General features: G+C 42.3%; 1 protein-coding gene across 3 annotated transcripts in view; it reads left to right on the forward strand.

Annotated features, from left to right (window-relative positions):
- The window catches only part of SPATA6L (spermatogenesis associated 6 like), a 53,481-nt gene extending 44,173 nt beyond the window's left edge, over positions 1–9,308 (forward strand). For all 3 annotated transcript variants that reach the window (XM_025360618.1, XM_025360617.1, XM_025360619.1), the window contains 4 exons: positions 314–348; positions 1,099–1,286; positions 8,047–8,140; positions 9,219–9,308. In XM_025360618.1, the coding sequence (XP_025216403.1) occupies positions 314–348; positions 1,099–1,286; positions 8,047–8,140; positions 9,219–9,308 (407 nt within the window). The remainder of the gene's footprint in view (positions 1–313; positions 349–1,098; positions 1,287–8,046; positions 8,141–9,218) is intronic.
- The last annotated feature ends 4,047 nt before the right edge of the window (positions 9,309–13,355 follow it).

The raw sequence follows: 13,355 nt of genomic DNA on the forward strand, positions 1-13,355 counted from the left end.
GTGAGACTCCATCTCAAAAAACAAAAACAAAAACAAAAACAAAAACCCAAAAAACAAAAAAACCAGAACACCTCATTGTTAACCTCAAAAAGACAAAAACAAAACAAAACAAAAAAACCCCATGACCCAGAGAATTGAAGTGGCTTAAGGGAGACTTAAAAGTGGTAGTGTAACTTACAAGGGAGCATTTAAGTTTTTAAATAATTCATTCATTGTCTAAAATTTTTGTACCGCTGTAGAATAAATATAATGGCAGTTTTAAAGCTAAATGGTAATAATGAGTCATTGAAACACCTGTTCCTCTTTCTTCTAGCTTCTTCTCTTGACAGCCTTGCAGCTAACGTAAAGGTAATTTTAGAAATAGAATTTGTAAAATTATTTACTTCCAGCTATCTTATGTCAATTATTGTGCTTTTTCCAATCAGTGGTGGATATTTCTAGTTAGTCTGCTTAGGTGGAATTGCTGTAGTTTAGTGTTTGTATGAAGATGTGCCCAGACTCCATGTTATACTTTGCTTTGGGGTTAGCTGGTTTGTGCCCCTCATATAAGTAGGATGAATCACCACAGAGGGTGTATGTAGACCCAATACCTACTTTATTTGTAGTGATTTTTATTGCTTTTTCTCCAAGCAAATAATTTTATACATAGAGGTGGTAAATCATTTGTTCTTGAAGTTTGATTGGTTTGTGAAAGTGAAGGCTCAAACTTCTGTGTAACAACATGAGAACAGATTTATGCAGAGAAGATGGAATATACTATGCTTCTTATGCCATAGCACTTAAATATTTTGTTAAAGTTATATTTTTCCCAGATCAATAATCCCTAGTCCTCAGAAATCAAAGTTTACAGCGTGAGTTTATTTTGGTTTGTTAATATATCCCAAACATACAGACTTTTGGTTATTTTTATCAGTCTTAACTCCTGAGCATTTTGTCACTAGTCTTCTCTTCTCCAGATCCTCTTCTATTTGCAGGAGATCCCTGGCGCAAATGTTCTGTCATCTTAGCCCTAGTTGTCTTCCTTGTTCAACCCCACCCCCAGCTCTAAATTAAGCAAACAGAAGCAAAATTACAATTAAATAATGCGCATTCACTCAGGTTATCAGAGAGCCAGATGAACGGATTATTTTAAGGAGTGACTCATCATCACGTTTAGATTCAAGTCAGTTTGGAAAGTCCTCGTCCAGTAAACAAGGGGATGCCGATTTCCACCGGAAAGCTTCATTTGCCACCTCCCAGCATTCCAGCTCTCCCGGACCCTTGGATCAGCCCCTTCTCAGAGAAAGGTCAGTGTCAAGCACCCATCTGTTTGCCTGAAGAGTGAATTGTGGCCTGGCAGGGGTAAAACTGGGTCATTTCATCAGCTTCCTTTCTTAGGAATATTCAGCTAGTGACACCTTGATATGAAAAAATGATTATTTCTTTTAAAATCTACCCAAAAGTCAGAGGCATATCTCAGAGTATTTGCTGTGAATGGAATAGACAACTAACTTTGACATAGGTACTATTTATCTACCTATTTTTATTTGTCATACATTTAAAAACTAAACCTTTTTATTTTACCAGTATAGAAATGTTCACTACAGAAAGTTTGAAAATTACAGAAAAAAAAGGGGAAAAAAATTACCCATAGTCCTACCACCCAAAGACAAATGTTAACATATGGGCGTATATTCTTTTTCTAGACATGGTTTCTTTGTTTACATTATTTTCACAAATAATAAAATTATATTTGCATATGTCTGGAGAGCAGGCCAGAGAGTAAGAACAGAAACCTTTATTTGCCAAATGGCACACTCTAGTAGGGTAAGTAACCATTGGTTTGCTTGGGTCTGCCTGATTTTAGCCCTGAAAGTCCTGCATTCTGGGAAACCCTTGAGTCTTAGGCAAACCAGGACAGTTGGTTACTTGAACTTCAGGGAAGTGGCACTGACAATAATATTTATAAGATTGTTGTTTTGAATGAAGGATGTGCCAATCTGCTTTTCTCTGCATTATTAGTGATGAGAATAAGAAGCAAACTGTGCATACCAGAATAACACAATTGCTCACAAGGGACTCAGAGTAAATATATCCCAGAACCACAGTGGCCCTGAAATTTTTACAGGAATTATATTAACTTCGAGGTAGACTAAGAAAATGGCTGTCTATTCTTAGCGTTTTTCAGAAATGACAAAATAACTCTATATTCAAATGTTAAATCATGCATTTAAGGAAGCCAGATCACATATTTTAATAAAATCCATTAATATATGGCGAGCTTTTGATTAGTTACTTTATTAGAGGAAAATAATACAACATAGATTTAAAAAAAACTGGCTCTGGGCTGGGCGCGATGGCTTATGCCTGTAATCCCAGCACTTTGGGAGGCCAAGGCGGGTGGATCACCTGAGGTCAGGAGTTTGAGACCAGCCTAACCAACATGGAGAAACCCTGTCTCTACTAAAAATACAAAATTAGCCAGGCGTGGTGGCGTATGCCTGTAATCCCAGCTACTCGGGAGGGTAAGGCAGGAGAATTGCTTGAACCCGGGAGGCGGAGGTTGTGGTGAGCCGAGATCGTGCCATTGCACTCCAGCCTGGGCAACAAGAACAAAATTCCGTTTAAAACAAACAAATAAAAAAACTGGCTCTGGCACACAGAGACAGGTGGTCAGAGACACACTTACACTGCTCTGTGCCTGGCCTCTGTCCCCTCCTGTCTTATGCTTTTGCCACCAGCCTGGAATTCAGCAGACTGGCAAAGCACAGGAGGTTATCCTGGATATAAAGGCTTGTAAAGGATTGATTTTAAATGAAGAGTGGAAAGAACTTTCAATTGGCAGTGGTCAGGAGACATGGGCTGTAGCGCTCATGTGTCTCTAAGTGCTGGGTGATTTCACACAGCTACTTGACCTAATTTTTTTAATTAATTAATTTCTTTTTTTGAGATCGGATCTTGCTTTGTCACCCAGGTGGAGTGCAGTGGCACAATCACAGCTCACTGCAGCCTTGACTTCCCCAACCCAAGCAATCCTCCTGCCTCAGCCTCCTGAGTAGCTGGGACTACAGGTGCGCACCACCATGCCTGGCTAATTTTCGTACTTTTATTTTTGTAGAGATGGGGTCTCACTGTGTTGCCCAGGCTCTTCTCAAACTCCTGGGCTCAAGCAATTGTCTTGGCCTCCCAAAGTGCTGGGTACTGGCATGAGCCACCGTGCTCAGCTTCAACCTTTTAAACCTCAGTTTCCTCATCTTTAAAATGGATGTGATGATCAAAGATCCATCTGCATACAGCCACAAAGTGCTTCTCAGCTGCCAGAACTGGGGAAAACCCGTGGTTTTTTTTGTCCCTGTGCTTTCTATCTATAACACCTCCCAAACTCCTTAAAATCAGTACTGCAAGCTTTTCTGAGAGACTGTATTGAGCATGCTGTTATTGGGTAACTGTTGTGGACAATGGACACCATCATGACACATCTCTGCTTTCCACTGGCTCACATACTAGACAGGAAGGCAGACATACACCATGTCACTGAATATGAGATAGACTGTGGTAGGCACTTAACACTTAACAGAAGTACAATCCAAATGCAGGGGAAAGACAGAGTGGGAGGAAATCAATTCCATCAGGAGAGAGATCTGAGAAGGCCTCTTTTCTCTTTAAATACATGTTAGATAGTTTATGCATTCATTCAGCCAGTCTTTCCTGAACGTCTTTATGCAGCAGGCTAGCAATTCTCAACTCTGGCCAACAGAAGAATTGCCTCTTGTTTACTGAGTCAAAATCAACTAGGATTGGAATTGAGTGTGTGGGCGGGGAGTGCATGAAATCTGTAGTTAAGAGGAAAGTAGGATTGATACTCAATCTGCTAGGCCTGGAATGGGAACACTGACATTTAAGACATTTCTCCTGATCTCTGAAAACTTGCAACCTAGTACAGGATATATAAAAAATAAATAATAATAAAAAAGAAGCATGCGAAGAGCTTTCTACAAAGCAGAACTTTGTGAATAGTGTGGAACAAAAGTTACTGAAGTATAAAGAAAAAGGGTGGAACTTTTGGAGTGTTTTAATGGAGGAGGTGATGCTTTCATGTGGCCGTGAGGGGAGAAGATTGGATTATGATGGGGTTCATGGAGGTGAGTGATGGGAGGTGGGAGGCAGGGGCACTGTCAGATTCCAGCAGTTAAGAAGTTTGGAGAAAGTTGGTGCCAGTACTCAAAGGTTTGAGGGGGACCTTTGTTGCTTGACCTAAGGAGTTTGGGCTTTGCTTGGAAGGAGTGAGGAGCTCTGTGATATTAGTCACGGGAGTTGGCACAAGTGACTTTAGAAAGATGAGTCTTAGCTGCAGACCAGAGTTTTACTGGCCATCTCTGATGAGGCAGCAAATTCTTTGTGCCCAAAGTCTCTCTAAACTGGTAGCTTGGGACCTAGTTGGACTATGAGTTTGTAAATAAGGCCATGATTATCAGTGACAAAGAATAACACAGCCACAGAAAGGCCATCCAGTTTGCCCATAGCTGTCCTGGTTTTAGTACCAAAAGTTTGCATTCTGGGAAACCCCTGAGTCCCCCTGAGACCCAGTTAAACCAAGACAGCTGGTCACCTTAACACTAGAGAAGTGGCTCTGAAGATAATATTTTAAAAACACTTCTTTTGAATGAGGGATATGCCCTTCATGTCCTTGCAGAACACATTGCCCGTTGGCTTTAGAGTGATCACCAGGGCAGATTCCTGGGACCCTGGGGGTTGCCAGCCCTGTGTCTCCACTCACTCAGTGTTCTTTTCACACCAGCGTTATCAGGACCACTCTTTCTCTGTGCCCAGTTTACAAGGGTGCATGAGAATACCTGTTGTGTTTCTGCTAACTTAATACTGAAGTCAGTAAGGATCAATGTCTTAGGGATGAGTTGGGAGACACATTTTGGAGTGAGAGTCAGCCCAAGGTTTTGATGGACGAAGTAGAAAACACTTTATCAGAGTGAACAATGGGAGTACTAAAGGAGGGAGAAACACTGCCAAGCCTGTTCCCTGTATCCACCATCTGAATAGTGTCATGCTCCTTCAGCACACCCTCTCTCTGCACGTTACTAAAGGAGAAGGTAGATCCCATGGAGAGGGCTCTAGTAAAGGCATAGCATTGCTCCCATCTGTTGACTCATCATTCTCTGAGATCTTCAAATGTAAAAAAAAATAAATTGCATGTAACGATAATGGTAACAAATATAGGAGTTGCTTTGGTACTGGTTACTCTAGATCTATGAAAAAACGTTTACAGTATCCAGCTGGTGGCTGTTTTTAAATGCTAGCTTCATTTATAGCTTCAACATATTTCTATTCCTTCCTCTTGAACATTCTTAGAGAAGGGCCAGGCGCGGTGGCTCACGCCTGTAATCCCCGCATTTTGGGAAGCGAGGTGGGTGGATCACTTGAGATCAGGAATTGAAGACCAGCCTGGCCAACGTGGCCAAACCCTGTCTCTACGAAAAGTACAAAAATTCGTTGGGCGTGGTGGCATATGCCTGTAGTCTCAGCTACTTTGGAGGCTGAGGCAGGAGAATTGCTTGAATCTGGGAGGCAGAGGTTGCAATGAGCCAAAGTAACGCCACTGTAGTCCAGCCTGGGTGACAGAATAAGACTCTGGGTCAAAAAAAAAAAAAAATTTCTTACAGAAGCATAGAAATAATGTTTGTAGTGACATGGGCAGTGCTTTAGGTGGTGCTTCCATTTGCTATGAGTTGTTTTCTTGGGTCGGCAATGGATTTGTGTAGATCCATTCATACTCTTGGTCTTGTCTCCCTGGAAAAACCAGCGGGACATGCTTGTCACAGAGAGAGCTGGAATGGAGGCCCGGATGTGGGCCGGAACCAGCCAAGCAGAGGGGCAACTGCACAGGGTGGTCATTTATATGGTAGCCATAGTAACAACTGGATTTCCAGATGTTCCTGTCATTTCCAGTGTGTACCGCACATTAATTAAAGAGAACCATTTTCTTTTCTTTTCTTTTTTTTTGAGATACAGTCTTGCTATGTTGCCTAGGCTGGAGTACAGTGGTGCCATCTCGACTCACTGCAACCTCCGCCTCCTGGATTTAAGCAATTCTCATGCCTCAGCCTCCCAGTATCTGGGACTACATATGTACCACCACCACACCTGGCTAATTTTTTATATTTTTAGTAGAGATGGAGTTTCACCATGTTAGCCAGGCTGGTCTGGAGCTCTTGGCCTCAAGTGATCCACTCATCTCAGCCTTCCAAAGTGCTAGGATTATAGGTGTGAGCCACTGCGCCTGGCCCCAAGTGGCTATAATTCTTTGGGTATTTTTAGAAAACCATATCTGTGCCTTTCATTATCAAATTGCTATGTATACTTTTAGATTAGTTATATACCTCAGACTTTAGGATTTGGTAACCATCCACCTCCTGAATATGAATGGATGTATGAATGAATGAATGAATGAATGAGAGAATGAATTCAATCACTCAATAAATATTTATTAACTACTTACTGTGCTATTCAGTTCCTACTCTGCCCTGGGATGAGCTATTAAGCAAAGAGTCTCAGTCTCAATTTCACTCTAGGAGTAAAGACCGCCATTAACCAAATAATGACAAAATGTCCACTGGTGCAAATGGTATTAATGAGGTATAGATAAATGAAACTGCAAGTGCGTATAACAGAGAAGCTGACCTCCTCTGCAGGAGAGGGCTCAGAAAGGACTTTGCTGAGAACTGAACAATTGAACTGAGCTCTGAAGGGTGGGTAGGAGTTAATAAGAGTAGTGAGCAGGGTTGGGAGATAGAAGAGGGAACAGTGTTGCCAAATGCCTATGGAAGGTAGAAAATGCTCTATGTTTGGGGAACTGAAAGAGACTATCAAACCTATGGTTCAGTTTGGAGTCTGGGTGGCCTAAAGTAAATGAGATATGAGATAAAGTCCTGGTGGTAGGAAACAACCAGGATTGGAGGCTGGGTGTAGTGGCTCACACCTGTAATCCCAGCACTTTGGGAGGCTGAGGCAGGAGGATCACTTAAGTACAGGAGTTTGAGACCAGCCTGGACAGCACAGGGAGACCCTGTCTCTACAAAATACTTAAAAGTTAGCTCCGCATGGTGGTGCATACCTGTAGTACCAGCTATTTGGAAGATTGAGGTGGGAGGATCCCTTGAACCCAGGAGTTCGAGACCAGCCTGGGTAACAAGACCCTATCTCTTAAAGAAAAAAAAATAGCCAGGCATGGCAACATGTACCTAGTTGATCCTCTGGGAGGCTGAAGTTGGAGGATTGCTTGAGTCCAAATATTCAAGGCTGCAGTGAGCTATGATCATGCCACTGTACGTTAGCCTGGGTGATAATCTCTCCCTAAAACAACCACTGAGATTAAATTTTATATTAAAATTTTTTGGATTTAAATTTCATATTAAAAGTTTTTGTATTAAAATTTTAAATGTAAAAGTAGGGTTTGTTCATGAGAGAAATATCTGAAAAACACAGGAAAGTACAAAGAAGAAAAGAATCACTCATAGCCACACATAGAAACACGAAAAATTCTTTTTTTTTTTTTTTTTTTTTGAGACGGAGTCTTGCTCTGTCCCCCAGGCTGGAGTGCAGTGGCACGATCTTGGCTCACTGCAAGCTCCACCTCCCGGGTTCATGCCATTGTCGTGCCTCAGCCTCCTGAGGAGCTGGGACTACAGGTGCCCGCCACCACACCTGGCTAATTTTTTGTATTTTTAGTAGAGACAGGGTTTCACCATGTTAGCCAGGATGGTCTCCTGGCCTTGTGATCCGCCCGCCTTGGCCTCCCAAAGTGCTGGGATTATAGGCGTGAGCCACCGCGCCTGGCCAAAAATTCTTAACATCTGAGCAGTTTTTATTCCCCAGTGCTTTTCCTATGGGTAGGTTTAAGAAAGACATTGAAATCACACTATGTTTACCATTTTGCATGCAGCTGTTTTTTATTATGATTAAGTTTTAAATATCAATCCATATTGTCATGTGCTTTATTTAAGTGTCGTTTTTAGTAGCTGCTTAATATTCCACCCTGTTCCATCTGTTGAGCAGGTTCCATCCTGGTTCTCAGTCCACTTGGAAGAATATCCATGAGAGGGTATGCAGTCTTCTGACATCCCACAGAGCACAGCAGCACCAAAATAAGGTTAGACTTTCTTATAAAACTAAATCTTTGCTCACTAAATAATATGGGAACAGGGACCTATAGTCTAGTCAGGGAGACAGACATTAATCAAATAACCACAGAAATAAGTGAAAAATTGTGAGGCTTACCAAGGAGATTACCTGTTGTCCTGAGAGTGAATGGTGGCGGGTATTTGACATGGCTGAGAGTCAGGGCTGGCTTCCTGAGGATGAGACAGTGGGACTTGGATGCAACGGAGGAGTAGCAGCTAATTTGGTGCACGGCACTCATCAAATGGAGGTCCTTTCAAAGGACTAAGAGAAAGCAGGCTAACTGGCCCACAGAGCATTCCTTTCCCCTGCACACATGAATCCCAATCCAGTGAAGAATACAGTTGTGTTTGAGCTATGTAAGGCCACAACATGGAAGAAAGTTGTTCTAAAATTTATTAAGGTGGTTTTTGGCTGTATGACTTTTACAGGGGTATGGGGAGTGCTTCTGATCCATTGGTAGGTATTCCCAGTACTTTGTCACTGCTTCAGACACACAGCTAAATGGCCATTTACCAGCTCCAAAGAATTCAAATAAAGGATAACAGTGCCCCCAGTGGCTGACTTTAATGATGCCATGTATTTGAATTAGTCATCTTGACTTATTAAATACTGGCATATGCTAGATTTGCAGGATGATGCTTAAAAATAAATGTTGTTTGCCCTAACCATGAGGGTAGTGAACTACTTTACTTCTTTTCTGCAAAGTCATAGGCTTTGCTTTAATTCCTAACCTTTTCGGGCAAGGACTCTCTTTAAAATGTAAACAAAGGCCTGGTTTGGGGCTTAAATCTATAATCCTAGTACTTTGGGAGGCTGAGGAGAGAGAATCTTTTGAGGCCAGGAGGTTCAAGACCAGCCTGGCAACATAATGAGACCTCGTCTCTACAGAAAAAAGAAAGATTCTACATACACACATATATAGTGAACCCCATATAACAGCATAAATGGGATGCACAGACCTCCTACATGCAAAACTACACCTCTGGGTATCATCCATCTCTATTATGTTATGGGTAACATAATTGCTGGATTTGTTTTTATTGTAGGAAGAGTCTACCTCTGAAGTAAATTATATCATTGAAAGACCAAGCTGCCCTCTGAAGAAATACCCACTGCATGAACAGAGATATTTTTAAGCTGCTGTCTTATATAAGTAAGCAGCTTAAATACTTCTCCTTATCTTGGTTTGCTAAAAGAATTTCAGTTTTCTCCTATCAATATGAAGTAACTAGAAAGTATGGAGGACGGGAGACTTGGAGGAGACTTGAGAACCATGTTCTTCCCTTGCTCTGTATAATGGAGCTCTGATAACGGCAATGCATGTGTCTTCCAGTTCTCTTGCCTTTTGTAATCATCTCTCCTGCCCCCAACATCACCCTTTGTGTAATGGACCTTCCAGCCTTCTTTCAGCTCCTTGAACACGAGCTCTTTCCTGCCATGGGGTCTTTGCACATGTTGTTTTCTCCATCTGGAATTTGTCTTCCTGACTCTGCCTGGATAACTTCTATTTGTCCTTCCAGGCTCGTGATTTTCTGCGACACGACACTCCCTCTCTCTGTGATGCATACCGTTTAGCACACTGCATTTTTCCTTCATAAATTATAACACAATTTATTATTATATTTTTATCTGGGCTGATTGTTTAAAATCTGTCTGTTCTACTGGAATGAAACCTTTATGAGATCAGAGAATCTGTCTCTGTTGCTCACTGCTTTATAACCAGTATTTAGTGCCATACAATGGAATCACATTTAACTTTTCAAACACATGTACTAGGTGTGTGCACTGAACAAGAACCTGCCTTCCCATCTTCACCCTGTTGCTGTCCCTGTATCACCTGACCCTCCACAATGGTTGCTGCTCAGTAAAGAGAGTTTTGTTTTGTTTTGAGATGGAGTCTTGCCCTGTTGCCCAGGCTAGAGTACAATGGCATGATCTTGGTTCACTGCAACCTCCACCTCCCGGGTTCAAGTGATTCTCCTGCCTCAGCCTCCTGAGTAGCTGGGATTATAGGCGTGCACGACCACGCCCAGCTAATTTTTGTATTTTTAGTAGAGACAGGGGTTCACCATGTTGGTCAGGCTGATCTCGAACTCCTGACCTGGTGATCTGCCCGCCTTGGCCTCCCAAAGTCCTGGGATCACAGGCGTGAGCCATTGCGCCTGGCTGCAGTAAAGGGTTTTTATAAATGCATGTTGAATATGCATTTATTATGAATGCATGTAACAAGGAAACTCTGGAATTCAGATCTGTGGCAAATAGCCACATTGTGGGACATCATAGTTTCTCATATATTCTTTTCTTTTCTTTTTCATTCAAGCTCAGAATAATAATCGCTGTTCCTTATGGCATGCGGCCTGAGTGCTGAGACTAGTACACATACTTCACATATATTAAACAAGTTCATATCTAATTCTCAGGACAACCTGATGAGATAGATACTATCATTAGTTCCATCTTACAACTAGGGAAACTGAGGCATAGGTTAGGTCCGTTGCTCAAGGTGACATGGCTAGTGAATGGTGGAGCTTTATTCTCTTAACCGCTACATTCTATTGCATTTTCAAAGCTGAGTGTAATCATACATGGAAATCCATGCAGAGAAAGAGCAGGTGTGTGAAGGAGGGCCCTTTGGAACCCAAGCAGAGTTTGTGGGCATTGCCTTCAGAAGGCTCCCACTAGGATCCTATAGCTTTGTAATGTATAGTCCTCATGTCAGCAGGATCAGAATAATTATGCATCTTTCTAAACAATAAAGGAGTGTGGGATAACCTGCTAAGTTTTCACTGTAGTCAGGCTCCTGAAAGTCTGGTTTGAGGGTCACGCATGCTTTACAGAACAAGTTGGTTTGCCCTAGGGGTGGCCAGGGCTCCCTACCGTTAGCACAGAGGAATGGGGAGGACAGCTCAGTAATTGCCCATTCTGCAGGCTTCTACCTTAGAACGTTCTGCTTGCTAGATTAAAGGACGGATTCTGGGCCATTTACTCTCTGGTTACCAAAGTAATTGCTGTCTAGGCCATTATTTAGGTGGTTATACAGAACATAGCCCACATGATCATCAAATGCCAAATTACGCTGAATTTCAACATGGGTAATATCAGGTTACACAGAGCCTTGAACCAGCTGATATGTGGACACTGATGTCGGGGGATAGAGAGAAAGTAAGAAAAGAAAAAAACACGTCAATTCTGTCTTGGAAAATAGGTTTCATACATAACAGGAATTCCCACCCAGTGGTTTGACATAAGTTTAGAAGACCTTCTCTGGAAGTCTCCATACCATCCTCCCTGACACCACTTCTTGAGTCATGGATTCCTGGAGAGGCTGGGATCTTGGAGGGTCATTTTAGTGAAGGTTTAGTGATTGTAAAAAACCCAAGTGACTCTGGCTAGTCTTAAGCAAACAGGGCGTTTATCTGAAAGATGCTGAGCATCCATCTCAGTGAGTCCAGGAAAGATCCAAACAGGCAAGATCAAATAACTGAACAGGACAGCCAGAGCCACTCCTGTGGGCTTGGAGGACAGACCCCAGGCAGGAGGCATCCCCCACACACAACCCAGTGGCTCCCATGGTGTGTCCTAGTTCTGGCTTTTCTTGAGGACTCTCTTCTAATGGCAGCACCAATTCCTGTCTCTCCCCTTCTCCATATCTGTTTCACTGCCAGGTCCTGGCTCCCCAGTGTTCTCGAGATCCCAGGGAGATGAAAAAGTAGATTCTTACCACAAAAAGGTCAGGGATTCTTTAGCCAAAAACAATGAGTCAAATTATCTGACCAGGTAGAGGGAGGGAATGAGTGAAAGAAATGGGTTGAAGGGGTTGGAATACATCTACTTCTGGATCTTTTGGGACTTGGTGGTTTTGGTATAAACAGAGTATCCCTTGTATATTTAAAATTGGTGAATTTTACCACACAAAAAACAAACATCCAAAAAACCAAACAAAACCTCCCACAAAGAAACACATCAGATTATCCCTAGTTCTCTTGGAAGGCATGATTGCCATGACATCATGGCCCCCAGTGTGCAATGCCAAATTACAGAGTGAGACTACATCACAAAGAAAGCAAAGAAAGGAAGGAAAGGAAAGGAAAGGAGGAAGGAAGGAAAGAAAGAGGAAGAAAAGAAAAAGAAAAAAAAGAAAGAGAGAAAGAAAGAGAAAGAAAAGAACAGAGAAGGAAAGGAGGGAGGGAAGGAAGGAAGGAAGGAAATTTGTTCAGTAGAATATAGTTGATTGGAACATGTTTAACAGGTCAACTGAATAACACCTATTTTGGCACATTTACTATGTAGCAAGGACTGTGCTAACTCTTCACAATAATAGTAAGAGGTAGATACTCTGTCATCATCCTGATATTTTACAAAGACGTCAAGTAAATTGCCCAAGGTCGCACAGATGCTCACTATGCTCACTGGGTTATTCTGTTGTGGGAATCCGGGGAGACTAAGTGATCCCAAGGCATAGCTACATGCCAAGATTGGGGTAGTATGAAATTATCTTTTTCTCCTTACTTGTATTGGTTGTTTGCCTTTTTCTCAATACCATATGTAGAATATATTGCTTCAAATTTTGCAGGGGAAATTAATGAAAGCTGAAGGAGGATCATGAAGAGCTCACTCACTATGACAATTGAAGCATCCTTAAAGAAATGAATAATTTTTGTTGTCTATGTTGAATCACTGATGTCTAATCCCCTTTAAACCAAATGCTGTACTCAGTCTTTTGTGCCCAGGTAAGAGTTGTTGATTAAAGTGTTTGCTGTTTGGGGGCTCACATTTTCTTGTCAAGCTGGAAAATTTGTGTTTTTGCATGTTTATTTTGAACATGAAAGAGAAAGCACTGTAGTTGGGTGGCAGGTGCTTATCCATTTGGAAAGCACTTCTTAGAATTCTAACAGGCCGGGTGCGGTGGCTCAAGCCTGTAATCCCAGCACTTTGGGAGGCTGAGGTAGGTGGATCATCTGAGGTCGGGAGTTCAAGACCAGCCTGACCAACATGGAGAAACCCCGTCTCTACTAAAAATACAAAATTAGCCAGGCATGGTGGCGCATGCCTGCAATCCCAGCTACTCGGGAGGCTAAGGCAGGAGAATCGCTTGAACGCGGGAGGCGGAGGTTACGGTGAGCCGAGATCGCGCCATTGCACTCCAGCCTGGGCAAAAAGAACGAAACTCCGTCTCAAAAAAA

Source organism: Theropithecus gelada, chromosome 15, assembly GCF_003255815.1.
Source record: "Theropithecus gelada isolate Dixy chromosome 15, Tgel_1.0, whole genome shotgun sequence".
Taxonomy (NCBI): Eukaryota; Metazoa; Chordata; class Mammalia; order Primates; family Cercopithecidae; genus Theropithecus; species Theropithecus gelada.